Source organism: Excalfactoria chinensis, chromosome 14, assembly GCF_039878825.1.
Source record: "Excalfactoria chinensis isolate bCotChi1 chromosome 14, bCotChi1.hap2, whole genome shotgun sequence".
Classification (NCBI taxonomy): domain Eukaryota; kingdom Metazoa; phylum Chordata; class Aves; order Galliformes; family Phasianidae; genus Excalfactoria; species Excalfactoria chinensis.
In genome coordinates this window covers 9,539,059-9,564,493 of record NC_092838.1, presented here as the reverse complement: position 1 = coordinate 9,564,493, position 25,435 = coordinate 9,539,059, and the positions used below count along the sequence as shown (strand labels likewise).

Genomic DNA, 25,435 nt, shown 5'->3' with positions numbered 1-25,435 from the left:
TCCTTCTGGAATACTCACCCCATGATTCTGTTGCCCATCATTTGTGGGCTGTTATGATAGTCCTGGCAGGCCATAATGAGCTGACACCAGTCTTTTAGTCACATTTTTCTCACTTAGAAGAATAGCGTATATGGTTATTTTTGTGATCTCCCTGTACAGGGCAGGAATTGCACTGGGATGCAGTTGGCTTACCTGGCTCTTGCTCCCAGCACCATGTGTGTGAACTTCATCTGGTTCATGAGATACTAAAATGGCTTTCCTCTGTCTCAGTGCAGCTGTTTGGCCTATCTGTGACTTGCTGCTTTCATGGTGACTCCTGCTTTCCTTCCTCTTCATTGAGTCTGGAGTTACTTTAACCTACCACTGAGTTTTTCTCTTTGAAGTTAAAAAAAAAAAGCAGCATTTTTAACCATTCTGTCACGGCAGGGATGTTGCACTCTTCCATCAGCGCTGGCTGCTGCTTGTCCAGCTGTTTCACCAGAAGCTTTTAACCCCTGCTAAGAGATGCACAACGCTTTAAACCGAGCATAGCCTTATTGGCAGCAATTCCAACCACGCCTTTCTGTGTACACAGCAAAACCCAAACAATTTTTCACAGATGATGCATCAGAAGGGAGCACTCTAATTGTTTTATCTGCCTTTTGGGACAGCACAAGCTGCTAACTCTTGAATTAAAGCCTGGGGAACATTACTGTGTCTTCCTGAAGAACTGATGGCTTTGGTTAAAGGATTCCCAGTGATCAAGAGCCTAACAAGCTGTTGGCTGTCTGCTCTCAAACAGTTAATTGCTGTCACCATTAAAAGGATGTTAATTCTTGAATAAATCTGTACTATGTTGGACTGTAGCATTTGGATCACGTTGCAGTTCAGTCTGCTGGAGACTAAAGATAAAAGCATGTGGGCATGAGAGGAAATTATAGACCATAATAAGTGCATTGAGAAACATGCCTTGGAGCAAAGGATGTAAGGAGAAAGTGAAGGGGTAACTTCAGCTATTTGCATACCTTCCTCAGACCTTTCCCACTTAACTGGCTCCTGCTTGGTTTGTAGGCATCACAGCCAGCACGATACACCGGGGCTAAATAATATGTGAAATCTGGATCCAGGAGAGCCTCTCACTTGGCTTTTGACATTTAGTCCCAGTTTATGTGGTCTGGAATGGTCTAGCTTTGCTTGCACCAGGCTGAGCTCCCATGGTGAGCAATGCAAGGCAGCAGACATGAGCCATGCCCAGGAGCAGCAGTCCTTCCTGCAGTGCTGTCCCCATCTCCCAGAGCTGCAATCTGTCCTCTGCAGCTCCAGCACGGCAGAGGTCTGGCCGGTGCTGAACCGGAGGCAACCCCTTAATCAGATGGAGAGGTGGGAGTTGGAGTGTTTGTAAAATACTGTACAAATGGGAGGGCTTGATCGCATTAAATGAAGGATCAGATTCATTAAATTAAGTGGAAAGCAATGTACATGGGTAATTTCAAGGGCTGAGGCTGAATACGGTTTTTAAATAGGAAGTGATCAGCTGCTATACACAACACAGAGCAGCTCTCAAACATTTTTAATGACAGTATTTGTACACACTTTAGTTTAATTAACACATGGCACAGGAGAGGATTGGTAACTAGGATATAGTCTCACACCAGTCGGCTCAATTATAACACAGAAAATTTCAAGCATCAATACACCAAGAAGAAAGTCACCCGTCCCTGCTCAGTGAGGTCTGGAGATCTGTGTTTCCATCACACCTTGTTTCTCTTGGATGCAACAATAATTCCTTCTTTCCAGATGGAGACATCCCCTTAGAAGGGAGTGGATGATCAGCTTCTCATTTGGATTTATTTCTAGATTTCTGCAATCAAATGAATGGGGCTGTGTATTGTCACTGCCCAGTGATCCAGGTTACATTTCTGACAGCCGTGTTATTTGGTAAATATGTAGTAATTGCTTCCAGAACGAGCTGAAGTTGCACTTCTGTGTCTGTATGTGTATGAGAGTTTTCCTGCGGTGTGTGATCCCTTTGTTAGCACAGGGCTCAATAGACAGCAGGGAACTGAGGCAGACACAGTTGGGTTCTATGCCTTGGCAGTGTTGGTCCGAGGGACTAACTTGAGAACGATGGGCTTCTCTGGGGTCAGGAGTCCCACTGAAAGCAGCTTGAGAGGGATCTGCAGCAGGGAGAGAGAAAAAGAGCACATGAAGGTAGGAAATGAAATGAGATGAAGGGAAGGAAATTCTACCATTACTTGGGTACCACTCGATCATCTTCTCACCTGAGTTTCTTTGCAGACCTGGAAGGTGAAGTTCTGCAATATGGCAGTGATGGCAACTTTCAGAGTCAGGAGAGCAAATCTCATCCCAATGCAGTTCCTGGGACCAGCTCCAAATGGCAGGTATGTGTATGGGTCTATGCTGTCCTTGTTTTCCTTACTGAATCTGGGTAACAACACATGTTGGGGATAAAATGAAGGCCGCAAGAAAGCAAAAACATAAGTGTCTTTACTTATTTGAAGATCTCTCACTGGTGCGCTACACAAGCTTGCTCATTTTTATGCCATTATGTCTCAGCAATGAAGGTACACAAAGATGAACTCATAGCTATCTACACACGTGCCTTCAGCAAACCTAAAGGTTGTATACGGGATCTTATGAGGTGTCAATATTATTCTCCCCAATGAGATTACATTGCTTGAAACCCTGCTTTAACTGCAAAGCTCATTTTCTTCTTAAAATGACATTTTCATGAGCCTGCAATTTCTTTTGTATTGTTAGTGAAATGATAGGAAGAACACCATTAGGAAGCTAATCAGATTAATACTTAATTACTATGTGAGGAAAAAGTAGCAAGGATCTGTCTTCGCTTTCATTACGTGTTTTGCAGTTCCATACCTTTCTGGTCTGAACTCATCTGGGTTTGGCCAGTACTCAGAGCTGCGGTGCAGGGTGTAAGGTGGGATGATAACAATGGTTCCTTTTGGAATGGTCACCCCATTTATTTCCACATCTCTCTTGCAGGTCCTCTCAATCCGTCCCCCGAGGGGATAGAGCCGGAGGGTTTCATTCACAGCCATGTCAAGGTAATCCAACTGCATTATTGCTTCATATGTGAGTGGAGCCTGTGGAGAACAGGTGAGAGGTGATCACGTCTGTTGGCATGAGGACTGGATTTTCTTAAAATGAGTGTTGGAACCAGTGTCCCCATCCCCTCCTGCCCCAGCTATGTTTCAAATTCATTGAAGAACAAAAGGCAAGGTAGAAATTGCATTGTTGGTTGTATTTCCTATCCGTGAGTGGTGGAAATGCCTATCAATTCATCTGCTCATGGGTGCAGAGTACGGCAAACAGGTTTGTTCGGGGCACTGATCTGTAAAGCTTCAGCTGCAAAAAGAAAACCACTACAGGGCTGAGCTGTCTGTGTGTGCCTTGGAGCTCTTGGAATATCCCAGAGGGGAGGATGTTTCAGAGCTATGGTCATTGTCCTGACTGGGTTAGGAGGACAGCAGGGACAGAAGGTTTGGGACCATCATTTGGCATCCCCTTACCTTGTTGGGTAGAACAGCATCTATTTCATCCACCACCTTCTGCTGTACATCAGGATGCAAGGCGAGCAGGTAAGCCAGGTAAGAAAGTGTGTTACTGGTGGGCTCGTACCCAGCAAAAATGAAGATGAATGCTTGTGACAGGACCTCTATGTCACTCAGGGCTGGAGGAGAAAGGATGTGGAGAGTTGAGAAATGGTGCTGATGATTCCAGAGAGGAACAAGGAGCAATGGGTGGGGTTGGGGCAGGTTTGTTGTGGTTTTCTGGTTACGCATGTATGGCTACTCAGTGTAGAATGCATCATTTGATGTGAGGAGTTAGAGAATTTCCTGGGTAAAAATGGTTGCTTCCCTGCCAAGGGACCTTCTGGTGCTGGCAGCAGGGGATGGGCTCCAGCCTGGAGCTGAGCAATGGGCATCCTTGGAGCCTTCCTCTGGGAAACAGCTCCCCATGTTCTCCTTGCTCCCACAGACCCTGCTCCCCCAGCGTGTGGATGCTGTTACCTTTATATGAGTGCTTCCCATCGCTGCTCCCGTTGCTGTCTGATTTCTGGGATTCAATCATCATCTGCAGAAAATCTACTCTGCCCTGCAAAGAGGAGCAGAATTTCTTTGGTGACAGGTCCATTGGGAGGGCTCAGACAAAGCCCTCACTTCCCGGGCACTGCTCTAAAACTGGAAGCATCTCCACAATGCGTGTGGCTTCTCTGTTCTAAAATGCAGCCCTTGTAATTTATTTCAAAACCAATCTACCCTTTTCATGAAGGCACTGGGTAGGAAAGCAGCGTCTCAAAAGGAATTTCAGAAAAGGGATCCAAAATTCTTATAGGGAGAAAATTGCTGGGAAACATTTTCTATGTTTGAAATGGGAGAGGGGAGGGCACAATCCCAAGAGGAAGTGCTGCTGTCCATTGCCCCTGTGCTGCCTACTCTGCTTTCTCTTATCCCCTTCCTAATCTTCAAAGAAGACAAGTGGCTTAGTCTGCTGTTTTATCACAAGTTTTGCAAACCCAGGCTTAATCTCATTCTGCCTTTATCTGGATTCCGCCTCAGATCATGAGTGTACAAAGTCCACTGTGCTTCTCTGCCAGCACTGTTCAAATGAGACCTTTCCCAAAGCATTAAAAGTGTGTTTACAACATAGTAGCTCTGGAATCCATGCTGAGTAACTGGACTTTGGCTTCATCTTTGGTATCATCACCCTTAAGTGATGATATTTCACATGACTGTAGTGAGGAAAAGGAAGTTGCTGCCACAATTGATGACAGGTTCGTGCCTGCTTACCTTGTGAGTCTCTCTTTCACGTTCCTTCTTAATTTTGTCGATAGCCCTCAAGAAGAAATCTACAGCATCAGCAGAAAAAAAGCTGATGTTCATCTTGGCCATAAGAGGGATAAGGAACGGGCATACGACTGAAAAACAATTTGAGAATGGAATTCCGTAGTGTAAATAAACCCTACCTCATATAAGATAAGCTACAAGTGTTACTGAGGAAAGTACCCATGTTAATGACAAATTATTTCCCTTCTTTTCTTTCTCTGCCTGATCCTTGTTTCTTTCCTCGTGGGATAGCTTATCTTCACCCAGCCCTCTCCCATCTTCATGTGAACTGAGCATAACTGAGCTAGGTATAATCTTTGCTTTAAGAGACAAAGAACGTGCCACCTTTTACTATGGCACCTGCCACCATTAATTTTCTTGCCCACCTCCTTCCTGGTGTTGTAGTGTGGAGCTATCAGTGAGGAAACAACAAGGCAAGAGCCATCAAGTCTTCTGTGTCAGCAACTGCCAGTTAGCTAATCTAGAAGATGCACCGGTGTCTGGTATGCTTGCTAAGCTCAACACCTGAATTAAGTTTTCTTTACAAAGGTATTTACATGCCAAGATGAAGACTGGACTAGCAAAGTCAAACTTGGTCAGTTTCTGCATCTCTGTGACAAAGGGGCTCTTGGGGTTGTTCATGGAGTCGATGTTCACACCAAAGGAAGTGCTGGTGACTACGTCCATGCTGTAGCTTCCAAAGAAGCTGAGGAAAAGATGGAAAAGACAACTGTGGTTAAATATTTGATGTGAGTATAATTTTCCTAGTGCCTATGCCACGTTCCAGTCTAAATTCTTGTTAAGAGCTCATGTGTTGAGATGGAATTTGTGATGGTAACTGGGAGGTATTTAGGGTGAAAAAGGATGGATGTTTATATGGGGGAAAGTGGGTTTTCCTGTGAAATTTAGCCATCGTGGACCTAAGTGCAAACAGGGTGAGGCTGGAGTATTATTTTCCCCCTTCTAATTCCCAGTAGAATGCTCTCTGTGGGTCTCTGCCTTTAGGAATACTCTAACATCTCAGTTCAGTTTCCCCCTTAGCATTCCCAGCCAGGTTCCCAGAGCCCCACACCTCACGTCAGAGGTTGGTTTTGCTAGCAAGCAAACTGTGTTCAAGTAATGGAAGAGTCCCAGCACCTGCTACCAAAGCTTGCTGCTTAGCCTGCTGCTCCCAGCAGCTACTTACTCCTTCACAGGGACAGAGCTGTTCTTTTCCACTCTTTTTTGAATGTTTTTCACCAACATCTCCCCAAAGTGCTTCATCGTAGGAAACATCTGCAACACCAAGCAGAGATGGATGCTACAGTGCATTCTACTCCTCGAAGGCAGGCTTACGGAGGCTGCGGGGATTTTCAGGAATATTTGCAAATACAATTTCTCTGCTGTGTTTTTACTTCGTGTCTGTTTTTTCCTTTTTGCATTAGGCATAAATTAAACAGGCCAAAGAAATCAGACCCCTGTGACTATCTCAGCCAGAAAACAGCCTCCTGACTTTCTGATTTAGCCTGAGCTCCACCCTCTGTGTTTTACCTCCTTTAGCTTCCCACTGGTGAAGGTTGGAGAGAGCACAGTACGGAGCCTTTTCCACTGATCATCTTCAGCTAATGAGACTGCGTTTCTCAGCTCCCCTGCTAGATCTACACGCTGGAGGGAAGAAGGTGAGGTGTTAAACCCAGGAAGGTTTGCAGTTTACTGGCAGGAATGGGGATGTGTACACAGGTATATACATCACACACTTTCCTGCAGTCAGCAAACTGAGGTGCCATCTCCATAAACAGTATAAGCATCCACACAGGCCCAGTGCCTGAGAGCACGAGTGTGCCCACACCTGGCAGCATAGCTCAGAGCCTGCACCCCAGCTGGGTCACACAGTCTCTCAAATTCATCCTCTGTGCCTCTGTGTATACAGAGAGAGGGGTGAGCAGTATTTAGAGTGCTGGCGTGCAGTCTGGTTTATGCAGTCCCCAGGCTCTGAGGCAGGGGAACAGTGACATACAGTGGCTGCTTGCAGTAATCCCAACAGTGCAGTCCCAGTCCCTCTGGGAAGCCCTGTGCACAGTTAGCATGGTGTTCTCCTCCTGCATTCTGTTTTCGGGGCTGTGTGGTACACGGCAGTGCTGCCCTCTTACCCTGCGGTTGGTGAAGGTGGAGTAGCATTCTTTCACCAGCACGGTCTTGATGATCTGTGGGTCCATGACAACCAACGCAGGCTGCCTGCCATCATAAATCCTGGTGGGGGGAGAGAGGAGAGAGGTGAACAACCCCAAATAGTTGAGCTGTGAGGCTTGGCTGATGCCCATGAAAGAAAATGTGTTAAGCAAACCCTCTTCCATCACTTGCCTCACTGTTCTGCAAGTGCTGAAGTGTAGAAATGTAGGAATTGGAGATGGAAGAGGACTTACAGGCCATCTCCCATCTGTTTTTGTTAATGATAAAGGGGCCTTAGGCCCTTCCAGATTCACTGGGAAATAAGCAGGGATCAGTCTCTCAAAGGACCAGATACTAAATGAAGCATCTTCTCTTTCTCCCTTGGTTCTCTGTGTTTTTCCAGACTCTTAAACACATTACAGTATTAAAAGGAAACTTGTTCGACCCCTTCCAATCTCATGAGTTTGGTCTCTGGAGACTTGGGCTGCCAGCACTGAAATAGCCTTGGAGATAAAGCTTGAGCCTTGCTTTTGTCTTTTTAAGCTGCGAGTTCTGAATGCTCTCCTGGAACAGGTATAGATTTGAGCAGATGTATGCATCTTCCCCTTTTGTGCCAAGGTGTGTTTCTTGGACTCAAAGTTGTAAACTCCTGTAGGGGCCAATGGGTGCATTGCAGAAGGTATGTACATTTTCAGTCCAAGCTATAGCAGCAGCTGTAAAAGCCATAGGAGACGTCTGCAGGAGAGTGGCAAGAGCTGCTGAAGCTTGCGGGGCTGGGTCAGTGGTATGAGGAAGAGCTGCAGTGATTTTTCTGTTGGAACCAGAGGAACTTGAGTTCCCAGTTCTAGGTTCCCCCTTAAATAATGAGAGGCGCTGCCATTGATTTTTTTAGGGGTGAGGACCTTTTGTTATTGGCTTTGGAACAGCCTTCCTAGTACGGGTCAAAGCAATTTCCGCATAGAATGATAGTGGCACAGACCTATGCATGCCATGCTTTAACATGAGCCCCGTGTGCACCCAACCAGTGCTGTGCTCACTGAGCTGGGACCATCAGGGCTGTAGGGAAAGAGAGCTTTCCACAGTGATTTCTTTCTCCCTTTTGTATGGATTGTGATTTTAGCTCAAGAGATGGCTGGTTCATGCAGATACTCACCCCCAGATTTTCCCATACTTCTGGAAGCACTCGGTGTCAAATTCCAAGAAGCCCTGTGGGAAACAATTTAAGAATGAATTCAGGGCACAGAGGAGGAGGTGATGCTGGAGATAGATGGTTGGGAGGAGTATCTGCAAGGTGATGCTGAGGGCTGTCACAAGTGCTCCCCTCCCTGGAAGCACTGCAGAGGACACATGAACATGTATTATGCTAATGTGTGCTCCTGAGCCCTCATCCTGCATGGTCTTTGCACAGCCTGTGTGTTGGAGCAGAGCCTGGCATTTGGAGATAACCTGTCTTTGTTGTATATCTACTCAGCTACAGCTGTAGGCATTTCTCAAGCCAGGGAGCATGCAGTTACTTACTTTGCGGTATTCCAGGCACGTCCCAAAGAAAGGCAGTGGTCTTGGCCCAGGAATGCCCAGCTTCTTGAACAGCCCAAATGGCCATGTTCCATATCTGTGGAGCAGAAAACACAATGGAGCACTGCATCACCATGGCCTTTGAGCTATAGCGATGTCCCCTTGGTTCTGCGTAGAGGTGGTTGAATCAGGAGTTGGATGTAAGTGGCCTGAAAGATTATTGCCTGGTAAAACACAGTAGGGCTCACTTCTGCCATGCATCGTCAAAGAGATGGTGTGGGGTTAAAGCATCTGCCTTGCAAGAGCACAGGGGCTCTGGTGGGAATGGGACCTTGAAGTCTTTAGCAACATGCAAAAGAGGAGCTCATTGCCAGCTGAAAGGAGAGGTGGAACACAAAGCTGGGAGAAGGAACACCAAGCTCACATGTTTTCATTGAAGGGGAATCAAAGCTGTGCCAGAAGTGATGTCCCAAACATGGCTTTTGTCAGGCTGCACTTTAATTTCATTTATTGTTCTCCCTCCCCGCAGCCCCCCATCAGCACAGCGGTGCATCAGGAACTCTCCTCTTGATAGTGTTCTCTTTAGATTTTATTGACGGCTTTGCAGATTTCTTCCCTCTGAAGCACCCTTTTTTTGGCAGCTGTAAAGTTATTACTTCTACCTCGGGGCCTTCTGTTTCTCAACAAGGGCCTGGGCTGCAGCCCTTTGAAGCTCGTCTTTGGCTGTGTTGAAAGAGCTCTTCAAAATATTTGCTTTTGGTTGGGAGCTGCAGCTCCCCAAGCGAGTGGTTCGTTGCAGAAGGGATGTAAAGCTGCAAAGGTTTGGCAGAGGGATGTTATCAGAGATCCTGTTTGGGCTTAGAGATGGTGGCAGCACGGCTGCGCCCTGGGGCAGCTTTGCTGTAAAGCTGGGGAAATAGAGGGGATTTGATGGAGATGATAACTACGCCAAACATAGCAGTCCCAAATGCAATGGGTGTCCCCAGCAGAGAGGTTCTGCTGGAGCACACAGCTGGACCTCATTCTGTGGTCCAAACAGGGTGGGCAAAAATGAGGGTATGGACTTTTGTCGGCACTCAGTCTGTCAGTTTGTAATGTTTCTGTCAAATGTTAATTCAGTGCAAAGTATAAAATGTTTATGGATTCTCACTCGTAATGTTCACAGGCAGCTGGGGCTGCTGGAGGAGCAGGGAATGCTGAACGTGGCTGTTTGCAAAGGCCTGCAGTGCTATAGGAACATAGGCGAGGGCTTAATCTACTTGAAACGTAGCCAGGGAAATGCAATCTAATGCTCTTATGGCTAAAACGTGACATAATTTTTGGCAGGAGGAAAAGGGTCGTTCATTATGAAGCCAGAGAATAATCATTACATCTTCTTAGCACAGAAGTGAACCAGAAATGCCCGGTCACTGCTCATGTGTGAACTGGGATAGCATTTCCCTGGACAGGTTCAAGGTCTGTAGGCAGCCTTCTGGTGCTGATGGGCACTGAAGGTCTATTTTAGCTCCGATATCGGAGCACAGACATCTGAGTTTAGTCCTTTTAGCCACAAAAGAATTGCAAATGGCTGAAGGAGGTGGGAGTGTGGCAGCATTGCCAGAGTTATTGGGATAGGAAGGTTTGGGTCAATCATGAGGGTCCCCAGTGGGTTTATGAGGGTTCCAAATCACAGGAATGGGTTCAAAAAAAAAAACAAAATAGGGCCAGAAAGTTGCAGAGTTTACTGAACCATCACAGCTGGAGCACTGCCAGGGCAGATAAATGGGTTGTGCTCATGTGCACCACATTAATCATTAAGGTTTATGGCCAGCAACATGCTGTCTTGCCTAAGGGCTTGTCAGCGCTACAAAGTTTGTCAGTCCAGTCTTGTAAGCAGGGACTTCCAGGGGAGATGATGTGCATCCCAGCAGAGGGGAATTTTCAGCCAACCCTGCTGCACTGCAGCAATGAACAGCACCAGCTGGGTGAACAACAGCATTTTCTTGTTGGCACAGCTGCCTCCACAGGAACTGCCTGATGGGTTTGTCTGGAAAGCCAGGAGCAGGAACTGAGCTTGCTTTGGGCTTGCTTCCTTCCTTCTGTAAAGGGCTGAGGGGGAAACAGGTGTGGGTGATGTTCCCCTGGGTACATACACATGAATATCTGTGCTATGCCCCTGTATGTAGCACCTTGGTACTATGAAGGAGCTGGGTGAGAGCTGGTCCTATAGCTGCTCTACTGATGCCTTGCTGCTGCTTTTTACCTTTGCAGATTGCCAATAGCATCATTTACTGCCTGCTTTCCTCTGCAGAGCAACCTCACTTGTAGGGGCACTGGCTTCTTCAGGTTATTTCTGTTGACAATGAGCTATGCCAGCAAATAGAATCCACAGTAACAAATGCTTGATGCCATTATAATTTGATTATTGCCTTACTATCACTTAATAAAAAGACTGCAAAAGTGCCTGTGCACGTTCCAAACCCTGGAGTAAGATCACTCATCCATATGGTCTTCAGGCTCCTATCCTAGTTTTCAGAACATTTTAGAGACTGGAAATCACACCTACCTACTTGTTCTGCAGCAGATGATTTGCATGAGAATGAACAGCAGCAAGAATAGGAAAATGTCACGTACACAGAACCAATACAGTCTATTTTACTCACGTTACCAGGAGGGCTACAAAAACAAGCAAGAGGATCCAGGTTTCAATGGAGAAGAAAGGAAGAAGGTTCATCATGGCTCTCCTCTAGTTGGCCTGGAGGTCTGTCTGTATGTGTCTGTCCATCTGTCACAGACTGCAGGAACCAGGAGTGGTTTGAGATCGGTAGTATTTGATGTCCAATCACGTGATGTGGGGCTGGCCTCGTGTCCCAAAGGAGGAGGAGTAAAAAGACAAAGGTAACAAATACAGTATTCTCAGAACTGTAATCCATGTGACAGATAAACACCTCACTGATATGATTCTGATTATTCAAAACATGCAAGGCCAAGCACTTCAGCTAGTCTATCTATTGTGATAGTGATGACTGACTTCTTATTGAGTCATGCTCCCAGGCTCCAACACCAAAATAAATACAACTGAGTTAGAAAGAAAAGGTAAATCCCAAAGCAGGTGTCAGAGCTGGTTTACAAAAGGCTAAGGGAAAGAAAACTGAAAAGGTTATCGGTACGCTGCATGACAAGATCTTTTCTGGCAGCTGAATTAACTTTGGCAAAACTTAAGATTTTGTTTTAAATATCTGTATTTCTGTATGTGTTGTGAAGAGCAACTACTGCCTGCTTCTTTCCATGGTGGGTCAGCATCTGATTATTCCATTTGCTCCAATAGGCTATGAAGGCTTTACAAGTCAACTTTTCCTTCTGGGCATCTTGAAAGAGAAATGCTGTTGTTTCACAGCGCTGAGCAGATCTCAGCTAAAGCGCCATCAGTTCCAAAGCAGCAGCCTGGGGCTCAGGAAAAATCCTCTGCAGCAGGTGGCAAAAAAAGATTCAAGTGAAGGGAAAACACTAATTTTGCAATGGTTACCCCACAAGAATGGTGCGGAGCTGATAACACCCTGAGGCACAGATGAGGTAAGAGAAGATTACAATGGTGAGAAAGTCTGGCCGTTTGGATGACGTTTTATGTTAGTGGTCATAGCACTGGGGTAGAAGACGTGGTTTGTTCTGATGTAAGATGAAGAAACCTTAGGTCTTCTTTCAGAACGTCAGAATGAGCAATTTACTTCCTATTGACAGAATTGCTGTTGTTGAAGGGAGGTTGACTGAACACGCTGGGTGCTATTGTACACATTAGGGTTGCATTTGTCTCCTAGGGTGTTGCTCTTATTGATGCTGCGTTGACCAATAAGTGCATCGCAGTTCATGTGGTGACGTGGGACATTCTGAGAGGCACCCTCTGATTTATCTCAGGAACATTTCAATATCATTTCACCCTTGCCTGACTCCTGTTCTGACCTTCAGGAACAGGTTGTTTTGCAATAAGCAGCTGGCATCAGCTCAGCATGAACAAACAAGCTCATGCCATTGTTACTCATGCCCATGTTGGGTCTTGTGTCTCTTGATTCAGAGATGTTTCAAGTGCATGTGGTTAAAAGGGTACTTTCCCATTCAGGCATCACAGCAGTGTCTGTTTTTTCCAGGATTCTCTTTTACATGCTTTGTCATTTCCTTGACGTCTGAATTTACTGGACTCACTGTTAGGAAATAATTTAATACCATTTATCCACAGAAGAGAGTTGCTGCAGGGTTCCCTGTTCTCACTAGAAATAACCTTTAGTCATTGCCCTGTGCATGACTCCTAAGGGTGAGAATAGTCTCTGGAAAAACTTGAATGAAATAATAGATGTAGAGTCTTGTGTCTGGTTTTGAGTTGGAATCTTATAGCCACTGCCAGGTGAGCTTTTTATCCTTTAAAACAATAGTAATAATAATTAAAACAGCAACAGCCAAACTTTCCTTGAAAAAGTTGATAGAAAAATAAGTTTAGGACTAATCCATGGCAGATGAAAGTCGATGACCCAACAAGTAATGACCGGTTTTCATGTCGTGTTTTCAGACCAGTTCAGAGCTTGGCTTATCTCCCAGCTCACCCTCTGTTGAACCTGCATGCCTCTTCCAGCAACCCACACTGCCCCAAGCTGCTGGGCATGTGAGCTGGGCAGTGTTTGGAGTGTGTCATGTATTAGAGGTGGTTTTGCGCCTTCAGAGGGGAGGACAGGGGAGGAAGGCTTCTGCTCTCCATCTCTGAAGAGGAGGAGAAATGTTGGCTTTTGGCATCATCAAAGGCTGATCCCAACCTCAGTGGGTATGTGATCAGTGCCCCATTTTCTATCTCTCCTCTCTCTGGCTGGTCGGAGGAGTTGAGTATTGCCATGGGCCAAGAGGAAGAGATTTAAAAAGCCAAACATTGCAGTAAATTCCAAGGAGAACTGAGCTGCTTTTCTACTTCTAATGCCACTAAGTAGCTCAGATTAATGGATTAATGGCTTTCGGGAAAGCAAAATAACACCAAGTTTTTATTTGCAGTGTAATGAAAGGAGTGCTCCTAATCCAGGCTGTGAACAAGGTGTGATCAGCAAGAGGGTTTTCTTGTGCAATAACAACAGGGACAGCACAATAGCATGGGAGAGCATGTATTTCTTTTACAGGCCATGAAACCAAATGATGTAGGGTAAGAAAAGCACTGTGGAATACGAATATAACTGGGGCACAGGTGTGGAGGAGAAAGAATTGCTAGGAGGAGAAAGAGCTACTGGCAAACATGAATAAATAAAACAAGAAATGAAAACAAAGCCCACAGTAGGCAGTATTTTGTGTTGATGACTGAAAGGACTGCTTGGGAACAGGGAGGGCCAGGTTGTATGAGCCTGAATCTTTAGGTTCAACCCACTTTTGAGTGTGACCATGAAAGCATCTCCTGAGATGCATTAGTGAGTTTGATTTTGATTCCTGGGTTGGGCTGATTGCAGTAGGGACTTGGTGGTACTACCAGGGAAATAAATATTGTTGGGGAGTTGTCTTGTTGTGGAGCACTTCAGCCTCTCCTGATAGAGATCAGAAAACTGCTACTGATTGTGACAGAGCTCAGATAATCCCTATCTGGGAGATGGCAGATTTTTGCTCTGAAGACACACCAAAATTGGCAAGCAGTGGAACTGGTTCAACTTCCATGTTGGTAATTCATTAAAGATATTCTAGATGAGCAGTTAGGAGCAAAATTACCTTGGGCTGAGCAAAGTGCATTCATTTAGTTTGCCATAAATGGAAGCATGAACTAAGAGAACAAATTAATGAAATGAACTAGTGGAAGGCGTGGGCCTTTGATGTAGGCCATGCCAACACTCCTTTTTAAGTCACAGATGCTAATGTTCTCAGCCAGCTGTGTGCCAAGAGCTTTGTAGGAATGGACTCTACACCCAGCTGGCTGAATATCTATACTAAAAAGGATGTGAGGAATAAGCCAGTCAGATAGGAAGGGGAGAAAGAGAATGACCTGTAGATCAAGGAAACCATCCTAAGATCTGCCCCATGAGATCTTTAGGGAGTAGAACTCATTTCTGTGCCAAACTTGGAGCAGCCCTTGGCTGAATGTAGCGGTTCACTGGGGTCAAATTAGGGGGTGCAGCATATCAGTGGCATCCTTCAGCCCTTGGAAGGCTGAACAAATCTGAACAAAACTGTTTGTTTAGTTTGACGAAGGAATAGCTGGGCTGGAAGGGGTTTGGTGGGAGATAAATGCCAGGTAGAAGAGCTATTTCATCACATTATGACTTTGGCATTGAGACAAATGGATATAACCCAGCCATGAGTAAGTGCCGGGTTGGAAATGAGCACAGTCCCAGCCTGGAAAGCTCAGGATTTTGCCCATCACGGTTTGGGGGTGAAAAAGCAAAGCTCAGATAATGCAAAGAGGGCCTAGATAAGACAGCTTTTGGTGGGAGAAGGGAGTAATTACATTGAATTACTTATCAACACTCTTCTGCCAGAGCAGTGTGAGGAGTTCACTTCCTGCATAGGCAGAAGCTGTGGGGAGGTAACCTATTTATTTTCCCTGATATGTGGTTGTTTAACTACCCAAAGGAAAATACTTCATAATGAAGGCTATATCTTGTTGTCAGTGGTTAAAATATTGATACACTGCTGCTGGATAAAAAAAAATCAATGTATTTAGAGGGGTCTCTAATGGTACTTTATGTAGTTCTGTGTGTGGATGACTGATACCCTCCTGTACGTAGATTTCCTTGGGATTTAAAAAGCTCACAAGAAACCTCAACAAAAAAAAGTAATTAATTCCCTTGGATGTTTTGTTCCATATTCTGAGCTTTGGAACAACACAGAAACTAGGACACTTTTCTGATGTTTTTCAGCTAAAGTAATATCTCTGATACATATCAGTCTTCCTTCATAATCTTTCTAATATATCATTATATACCTTCTCATTCTAAGAAATGATAGCTCTAAAAGCTATACCGTGTCCAGATAGCTAATTAACTCTAGGCACTTCATCTCTCTCCCGGTCAAATACAAATGTGTGTTTGAGGTTCTCCGAGTTTAACCTTGTAAAATGAGTTAAGAAATAAATACTCTGCTAGCTCCATATGTGACTATTTACCTGTGATGAATTGAAATACAAGGTTACGCCCTGGAAATAAGCAACAGTCCTGAGCAAGTATAAACTGGGAGAGATGTATTTCCAACACAAAGTGTGAGAATATGCTCTGCTCTAGTAGATGCAGGGAGGGTACCTCGATGGGGCACTTTATGCAAGAGCTGCTTTGTTATGCCACAGTTTTGGCAAAGGCATGGCAAGAAGGGTCAGTTCAAATTATTGCACAGGAGGTCTTCTGCACTGGGATGTTAAAGTCTGGTGAAATCACTGCATGGGACTCATTGAAAGCAATGGATCTTTTAAAGGGCAACAAAACAAACTGTTCACCCACTGCATAAGGATTTTGTCATGCAAATTGCTGCATAAAATTGTTCCTAAAGCAGGGATCATCTAATGTCTTCTTGTGTTTTCCCAGCCACTAATGCTGCGTTCTGCATTGTGACCTGCATGGGCTGTAACTCAGCAGGCTCAGCTCTGCCACAGCTGGGACTGTGCTGGTCAGCAAGGGTCGTGAGCCTGAAGGAAAAACAAGAATACTGTCAAAGTGAACTTCTGGACCACAAGTGACTGACCTCTCCACCATGTGAACATGGGGTTTGCTCTTTTGCTTCTCCCTGATGGGCCATGCAGCCTCTCACAGTGCTCAGAAGTGGTGGATGTCAGGGCTGTTGTGCATGATGATTGTGGAAAGGACTGTATGTACTAACAAAAACTGCTGTTTTGTTTTTTTTTAATGTGCTTCATCTAATTGTGTTTCTAAAATGCTTCTTTGCTATTCCCACTGCTATGGAAGTCTTATAAGGGCATTCCGGCCATATCAGCAGCACAGGATGCTGTTTGGATCACTCTACAAGAAGACTTGTGTTAGGCTGAGCTTTATACACCCAGGACAGAGTCCCCAGCACTTATGTAAGCTCGGTAAACTCAGGTGAACCAGACCCGAGGAATGACACAGATTCTGATTACGGTCTGTGTGTAAATGCATCCTTTGCTGCCTGATTTGCCCATGCTGTTTACTTAGTTGAATATTTAACCAGATACAATTGGGTGTGATAGTGTTTCAAATATCTGAGCCTGGAAATGTGCAATAGGAGGTGTGGGAGAGGTGGTGTCCCATCAAAAAACTTTCCAACCCCTGTCAAGAATCCAGAGATAAGATTTCTCCAAAGTAGGGGCCATTTATTGTTGGACAAGATCACCTTTAAGTGGTCCCTTCCAACTCTTCCAACAATTCTGTGGTATTATGATTTGAGCTTCTTGGTCTTCAGTGCTATCAGATATTCCTCCAGCTTTTAGCCAACCCAGTGTATTGACAGAAGGCACCCTGGCCACATGCAAGGATAAGCAGTGCCCTGCTTATCTCCAGCCCCAAAGCCCTAAATCTGAGCACCTGGAGGAGCAGAGCTGCAGGGACACTCATGCTTCCCATGGCTATAGTCAATGTTCTTTTAACTTGGAGAGAAGTGTGTTTGGGGAAGGAGCTGGTTCTGGGCCCAGGAGGGGAGTTTGGGTGCAAATCTGACAAGATGTGTATGAATGTGTATTTATATAAATGGCACAGACAGAAATAGCAGTGTTAGAACACAATTATTCCCTCTGGTTGACAGTGCTGCCCATGTGCCCAGCAGCATGCCAGGTTCTCAAAGAAAAAGCAGCAGTAGGGGTTCAAAACCTTGTTCTGAAATCCCATGGCTGCATCCTGCAATCCTAACACAGCCCAGAAATCCATACAGCTGCAGTCCACCTCAGTCATGGGCTGAGATCCCACGTGAGGAATGAGGCTGTGCCCTATTTATGGAATGCAGGGCTCAGCGCAGGGGGCAGATCTGCTTGTGGACCACAGGGTTTGCCAGGGGTCTTTGTTCGCCTCCAATTTCTGAGCCCAAATGCATGACGAAGACCTTTAACAATGTTGGACAGAGACCCAAATTGAAGGGCACTGTGATAAATTCCAGCTGTGGTTTGACATGATGGGAAATTCATTCCTCCCACATAAATTATTTTCTGCACTTTCCAGGCTTTAGCCTTTTTACTGTGCATTTTCAGCAATAAACAATGAAATATGACATTATTTACTTGTGAAGCACTAATAATGCGCACAAGCCGTAAAACCCAATGATGCCCTGGAGAGCTCACCATCACCAGCACAAACACAGGGACAGCAGAGCATGCCAATGGTTCACCACGGTGCCAAGCCCCCCATCCTCCCCAATCTGTGCAGCCCAATTACTCCCTGCTTGCTTAGCATGGGATGCCCTCTGCTTTTTGGGTTCATTTCCCTTGATTTCATAAACATCCCTGAGCTATTCTCTATGTGAGATGGGTGTGAGACGGGGGAAAACCTCAGCACCCCTGAGCCATCAGGCTCCTTCACCCGTAACTTGGCACAGCTGGCTGCAGGGATTGAGTGTCAGGAGGGATTTGGGGGATGTAATGAAGTCCAGCTACTCTAACTTTCCTGCACGACTTATTGGTTTTCTTGAGGCCTTTCACCTTGGATATTAGGAAATGATTGTTTTCAGGAAGAGTGGTGAGGTATTAGAATGGGCTGCCCAGGGAAGTGCGGGAGTCACCATCATGAAAAGGACAAAGGTAGCATGGAGTGATGTGCCTTAGCGGTATGGCATTGATGGGCTGATGGTTGGACTAGATCTGAGTGGTTTCTCCAACCTTTATGATTCTATCAGTTCTTAAAAGGGCTTGACTTTATGCTACTGAGCTTCAGGGTAGTGTTGGGGTTCAGTCATAGCCATGTGCCACCACATCCTCAGCATTTCTGCCCTCTGTGTGTTGGGGGCTGGCTGATGTCCAGCCTCTGCCTGGAGAATAGGCTCACAGGTTGCATTTGGGGCATCACAGCAGTGTAACTTGTCAGGTGAGTCTCAGGTAAAATGAAAAGTGAAGCCTGGGGTGGCCTTCAGTGCTAGTGAGTACTGAACCCAGAGGGATTCCTGAGGTTGTGATGATGCTGAGGGCCCAGAAAGGGTTTGGGTTAATGGCCAACTCGTATTTCTTTGTTTTCTCTGAGCTGTGGCAGTGTGGCTTATCGGACACCCAAAATGCATCACTGAGCCTGTCTGCGAGGGAGGGGGAGGACCCTGCCCTCCTCAGAAGGAAACACAAAGTGGCTTTGGCCATATCTGTTATCATTATTGAAGTTGTCAGCTGAGATTCAATACAGAGCTGGAGATGGATGTACCGGGGCCAACTTCCACGCTGCCTTCCCACAGCAGCAAAGGAGCCCAGCTCCCGGCTCATTTGCGCTCATTTAATCCCATTGATCCCACAGAGCACGGGTGAGGAGGGCAGCAAGGCTGAGGACAGCACCAGCACATCCAGGAGGGATAATTCCTCCCTGCACCAAGTTACTGGGAGGCTGGACCTGTCACTTCCCTATTTTCTATCCTTCTTCCCCTGCAGCGCGCTCCTACGACTTGTTTAACTGTCTCATTCCATCTCCAGTTTATACCAAGCAAGGGAGAACGTTTGTTATTTTAGAAGAATTCAAGCAAATATTTCTGTTTTCTCACTGTGCAGCAGTCAGTCTCTAAGAAGCAGTTCTTCTATCCATTATAAAAACAGTGCGTCAGAAGTGAGAACCCTGTGGGGTCCGGCTGATTTACATCAGATATTTATATGTTCCTGCAGAAAATGAGAGCCTACAGAGGAGGCACACGCTTTGTTCCAGGACCTGAAACAACAGCTCGAGTTTGCTGTCCAGATTAATTAGCTGGAGAGACTGCAAATGTGATTACCTTTTCTTCTTATCTTGTTCCAAAGTCCATGCAATATCTGCAGTGTTTCCAAGTTACATATGTTTCTTAAAAAAAAAAATCAATAGCAGCAGAGTTCTCATTATCACCCACCTACAAATAAAGCTGTATGAGAAGCAGAGGAAGGAAAACACTGGTGTAAAAACAGCCTTTATGTTTATGGGTGGATCTGTCTCTAAAAACAACAACAACAGCAACAAAAAACCTATGGAAAAATCTCAGAAATTACTAAAGGGAAATGAGGCAAACAACAACAAAAAACCAACAGCCTCTAACCTTGTACCATCACTTCCTCCAGATGGGGCATTCAAAAGCCAGTTTTGACTGAACCGACTCGATCATCCTTATACGTCCTTTCCAACTTGAGATACTCTACGGTTCTGTGAGATGTCTGAGCATTCAGGATCGTGTACTTGAAATAGCCTTGGTTTTTGGCTTGGCCACCAAACTCCACCTGTTTCTGTTCCCGTGTGCTCGGCTGGACCTCAAGGAAGGGACAAACCCATCCTTAGTTCCCAGGAGATGAAACACAGATGGCTCCAGGGATCTATTCCCCCAGGACCGATGAGTCTCAGGATGTCTCCATACTGGAACTGCTCTTGTCAGTGTGAGCACAGCACTTGCAGAGGGAATGGAAGTCTACATAAGATGCTCCCATCCACCTCATGAGGAACTCAAGGTTGTTCCCATTGCTTGGACCCTGAGGAGGAGAACAACAGCTTCACTGCCCAGAGGGTGCCATGGGTGCAGTGACACCCTGCTAGCAGTGGTGTCAGCAGAGTTTACCCTGCCCTTTTAGCCCTCTGCAATAACGCAATCACGATGGTTAAACAGCACAGCACAGAACAGCATCTGCCCTTCGTTATGCCAATGAGGTCGAGTTGGTGCCAGCACATACTGTGAGTCACAGCAGGTTTCGATCGGGATTTCTGAGCCCTGAACAAAGACTGATGAGGCTCCTGGTAGCTCCCATTAATCTTATTCCCCACCAGCTCCGCATGGCTGCAGAAGTTTTGGGTTTGTTCTTGCTCACTTGCACAAAAAGTAATGGTGTTGTGGGTCATACAGGAGCTGGGATAGAAGAGACCTTCCCCTCAGGCTCCTGCTCCACGCTGCATGGTTCAGCGCTCTCCTTAGCAGTTTCACAGCTTCATGTCCCCAGTCCAGGGTGGGTAAAGGGCTGAGTTTTCTATTGAATCTCATCCCCCAGATACCAAACCCTGGGAGAAGCCGAACTGCTGTTTATGGGATGGATGAAACGTTTTATGCTGGGCCTGAGATGCTCACAAAAGATGGGAAAGAATGTCAATGAAACAGCTCTGCTCATGGAAACAAGATGTTTATTGGTATTGAAACACCCTGCTAGGCTGCAATCAGATGCCAGGCAGTGTGAGCTGGAGCCAGCATGATCTTTGCTTGCTGGGGGCAGGGACAGGCTGGTTGAGCATAGAACTCGCTAACATTTCCCCATTGTTATGTGTAAAAATAGAGGGATAAACACACAGCATGGTGAGCCGATTAAGGCTGGAGCCAAGGGGGACAGAGCCAATAACACTTTGTGTATTTTCCTGCCATATGAATTCTTCACACCTTGAACTACTTCTTCCAGATTTTCTTCTTCGTTGTCTTTATTTTCAGCCCATACAAGAAACTAACAGGAAAGAAACCACGTCAGCAGTCTCCCACCGGGCTTTATTCCCTGCAGGCTCTGTGCATCAAAGGGAAGGCAGCAAAATGGAGCAACCTAGCTCTCAGTAGGAGCAAAAATGAAGGGAGAGGAGATGATCTTTCATTATGGGATCTGTGCTGAGGACCTCCTGTCTCACCCCAAGCAAGTAATGCCCACGGAGCTGCTCTGGACTTCATGTCTTGATAACCACCAGCAGTGCAGCTGAAAGCAAACTCTGAAAGGATAGGAGGGAAGAGCATCAGGAAAGAAGTCTTATTTACAGCATTAGGAGATGAGTCTTACTTGCAGCTTGGAGAATCTGCATTTTAGAGTGAGGCACCTTACTTAAAACTCAGGAAAGACAAAGGGGCACCTTGCAGAAGGCAGTGTTGCCTGGGCAACTGGCACAGCATCTGCATCCCCACATGGTGCAGGCCTGTGGTTTGCAAACATCCTCCCTGCATTGCTCTTCTGTACACTCACCCTTCGTGCTCTGCTCCCGCTCATGAGTGTGACCTCCATCCAGATGAGCTCATCCATGTCCTCTGTTTGGAGCTGTGCCTTGTACCAAAGTTACATCTGTGTGGTAGTAAGACTTGAGGACAGATATTTGCCTCCTTTTCCTGCTCTTTTTTTATTTTTTTTAAACACCATAAAAGAAAAACACACTCATCTTGCAGAGACGGGAGCTCTCTTGACAGCAAAACAGCATGATGGATGTGCCAGGGCATCATTTCATCAGAATATCAAGCCGTGAGGTTGGCTACTGCCATTCATTCTTGTCATTTGAATCCTCCTGATGTGTAAGATGACATTAAAATCCCAAGAGAGAAAAATGCTGCAGCTCTCCACATCGGAGCCCGGGACGGTGCATTGCTGAAGGTAAAACAAAACAGGCTGCTGGCCCCAGTGCCAGTCCCGAGCAAAAGGAAGGACAATTCCCAGCTGCCATGCACACAGGTGCAAACTATAGAGCTGTTTACTTCTTGCAATTTTCTCAGCGCTGCTCATAGAGAAAAGTTGGGTTTTTCTCTTTGTCTTGCTGGTGGAAAAGAGATTTGCCTTCCTACGCCTGTTGCTGTTCTCTGACTTCTGTTAGCACTTCGAGCAGTGGGCTGGTGGCCAGATTTCTAAAGGTGTTTAAGCAGAACAGCTGTAGCTGCAAACCTGGAGGGATCTTTTCAGAAGCAGCTCACTGTAATTGTTTACGATATCCTGCACTCCCACTATCATCTCTTTGGTAGCATCTCCATTCCTGCCAGCACTGCATTTTCTATTGCAGAGCAGAGATGAATTTTGCTTCTTTGCTTCTTTCTGGTCCCAGAACTGCAGGAAGCTGTACAAAGAGAGAACAGAACGGGCAAAATCTGCTGTGGGTGGTGAAACCTGGGGAGGTTTATTGTCCTTATACAGTACAGATATAGATGGGATGCTGAGAAGGCACATGCCTTCACTTACAGCACAATCCCGGTACAAACAGGGCATTTTCATCGATCTGACCTTGCATTGAGGAACATACAGAGAAATAACTTCTTGGTCCCTTTGAAAAGCAAACTATGCCCAAGTTACAGCATTGTGCCTGTGGATTCTGAGCACCTGAATGCTCTGTTAGAGTAGCAGTTGAATTGTAGAGACCTTCCTCCTCACTGTTGCCCTCAATGATACAGCAGTCATGGCAAATCCAGGGGGTTACGGTTGTGTTGTTGTAAAGGACCAGGCAAAAACTCAGCATATTTTGCACAGATCTGCACGAAGCCCCAGAACGAGCTGCAGGTGCAGCCTGCACACTTCACACAGAGTGTGCAATCTGCATCCTGCACTGCCACCTATAGCACAGCGCTGCGCACAGCAAACAGCAAAGGAAAACCAGAACCCAACAAAACCTGACCCGAGGCAGCAAGCTGTGAGCAGCTTCCATGCAATTAATTAAATGGGAAAAGTAGGGAGCCACGGCTATGGATGGGATACGAGCAAGCCCAGGTTGGATCGCACCCACCTGCCCTCCTCTTCCCCTGCCCCTTGTCTGCCTTTGGTTTGCAACACAATTTCATCCTCTCCGAATCAATACAGGAATGGCCAGCTTTCTCCAGGGGACAGCTCAAGATCCACCAAATCAGAAGCATGAAACCCAAACCCATTTTGACTCTGATGAGCAAAGGGAATTTCTTTTATTTTTCTTGATTTTGAAAGCAGATGTTGCTTTCATGCTCTGAAACCTCCGAAACAGCCGAGTGGATTTTCTTCAGACTCTTCACACACACAGAAATTCACCTTTGGGCTGTGAACGAGCTTAAGACATTGCACTGTGATGGAGATTTTTGTTCCTCCCTTCTTCCTTCTGGTTTTTTATTTTATTTTATTCTATTTTTTTCTGATTTGGAAAGTTAAAAGGATCCTAAAATAGAAGCTGAGAATTGGATTAAACATCCCTTTGTTAACTCCAGCACCGCTCCAAGCCTGCAATTATCATTTCTTAAGGTTCCCATCCCTCTTGCACTTCCAGCTGCCCCATTTTGTGTTAAAATAACCCAAGAATGGCTCTTGCCAATGCCACATGAAGGAGCAGCTCTTGCAGAAGCCTTGTGATGAAGAAGAGATGGACCAATGCCCTCAGATCCTCCACCAATGACCCCCATTTGTGCTAATAGGACATCTTCCATCATTGAGTACCCCCATGTGGACATGGGGCAGACGGAGCTTGGTGTTAGTATGGGAGGACAGCGGGACTTTGCAAGTGTCCACATGATGGATTTCAGCTACCTGAGAGTTTGGAGATGGAAGGAAAGCCATCCGTAGCATCTGGAAATGATTTGGTGAGAGCAGACAGCCCAAGCGAGCTCTGTGCAGACCAATGTGCTTGGCAGCGTGGCTGTTATAACAGGAATTACAGTGCTAAATCGAGCACTGGGAAACAATGCACACACTTGGCATAGCCACAAGGCTGGCGTCTGGGCTGCAGGGGAGCAGAGCAGACAGGAGGAGGTGAACCAGCAGCACTTTATCATTTTAGCAAACAAAATTAGCAGTAAACTTCACCTGTTTACATCTACAGTAATTCCTCTTCTTGTTCTTGAAGCCAAGTTCAATTTTCTTTATGTCCTCATGTATGTGTCTGTAAATAGCCAATTACTGCTGTTAGATCCTGCCAATAAATCGTGTGCTTTTATTTGTTTCCCTTCTATCCAAGCTGGGCAGCACTGAGAGCTGTGCAGCCTGCAGAGGGGCTGAGGCCACACAAAGCCCAGTACTATTGAGCCCGGTACTATGGAACATGGCCTCTCCTTGGGTGAGAAGCTCTTGGAAGACACAAGCATCTGGAATAAGGGTGATTTCATGATCATAAAAACTTCATTTCACTTTTATTGCTGTAGAAATGCTGTGGCTAGGTGCATTTCTCATGCAGCTGATTAACTTGAGGTTAGAGCAGATGTGTGCGGCAGCAGCGTGCCTCAACCTTCCTCCACAAGCAAATCAAAGGCAAAGCGTTGCCGGCACGGAGAGAGACAAAGAGAACGGCCCGTGTGCTGCTCCCCACTCCCAACATGCCTCCTGGTTGCCTAGTGATCCTGACAATATTTTATGAGGCTTTATTCCAGGGGAACGCTGTGCTAATGCTGAATTTGAGCGGGGAGCTCCAGGAGAAGCATGGAGGAGGAGGAAATGCCGTCACACCGACAGACCACAGCCGGACTGGGGGGAAAGATTGAATGCTGTGATGGGGGCTTAGCAGTGGGGGATGAAGACTGCAGGATTTATCCCAGCTGGGTCTGCATCTGCACTCAGTGCAGCCAGGGCTCTTCCAGCAGTGGCTCTGGGAAGGCTGGTGCCCACCTCTCCTTCTGCCTTGGGCTGCACCAAGAGAAAGGCACCAAGGGGCAGAAACCTGTATGAGATCACATACCCTTGCTTTCTCCCTCCTTATCCCCAGTCTAATACATTACCTGGAGATAAATGAGCCTCTGGGGTTCGGTTCCTTTTTTCAGAGTTCCTGCTTTTATCCTTTAGCTCAGTTAACACAAACTGAGACACAACCTTCCCATAGTGATTACTTCTAATGGCATCGTTCTTTTTCTTTTAATCCTGGCTTTAAAAAGAAAAATAGCACCCTTAATTTTATCAAAGATTACTCCATAACAGCAACGTCTTGCTAACACAGACCGAATTAGATTCAGTCATTAAACTCTTACACCATGATTATTTTGTTGATGAAGAATGACCTTCGGTTACATTCACCAACTACTTCATTTCTGCAAAACATGTATTCATAACAGGGCAGAAATCAATAGAAATGTTTTCCTGCCTTCTCATTTCTCTCCTCCTATTTTTGGAGTGGTTTATTTTTTGCTCTCAATTTCCAGGGTGCAAACAAACGTGTCCCCTCCTGCCTGTACAG

The 25,435-nt window shown here is 45.9% G+C and overlaps 1 protein-coding gene across 1 annotated transcript; it reads right to left on the bottom strand.

Moving 5' to 3' along the window:
* Window positions 1-2,063: 2,063 nt before the first annotated feature.
* LOC140258698 (cytochrome P450 3A9-like) lies at window positions 2,064-11,223 on the bottom strand. Its single transcript, XM_072349225.1, has 13 exons — window positions 11,153-11,223; window positions 8,514-8,607; window positions 8,149-8,201; window positions 6,977-7,076; window positions 6,378-6,491; window positions 6,034-6,122; window positions 5,405-5,553; window positions 4,812-4,939; window positions 4,032-4,116; window positions 3,531-3,691; window positions 2,878-3,104; window positions 2,262-2,424; window positions 2,064-2,156 (listed from the first exon to the last, which is right to left on the bottom strand). Exons 1-13 carry the CDS (start codon window positions 11,221-11,223, stop codon window positions 2,064-2,066), a joined length of 1,527 nt encoding a protein of 508 aa, XP_072205326.1.
* Between the last annotated feature and the right edge of the window lie 14,212 nt (window positions 11,224-25,435).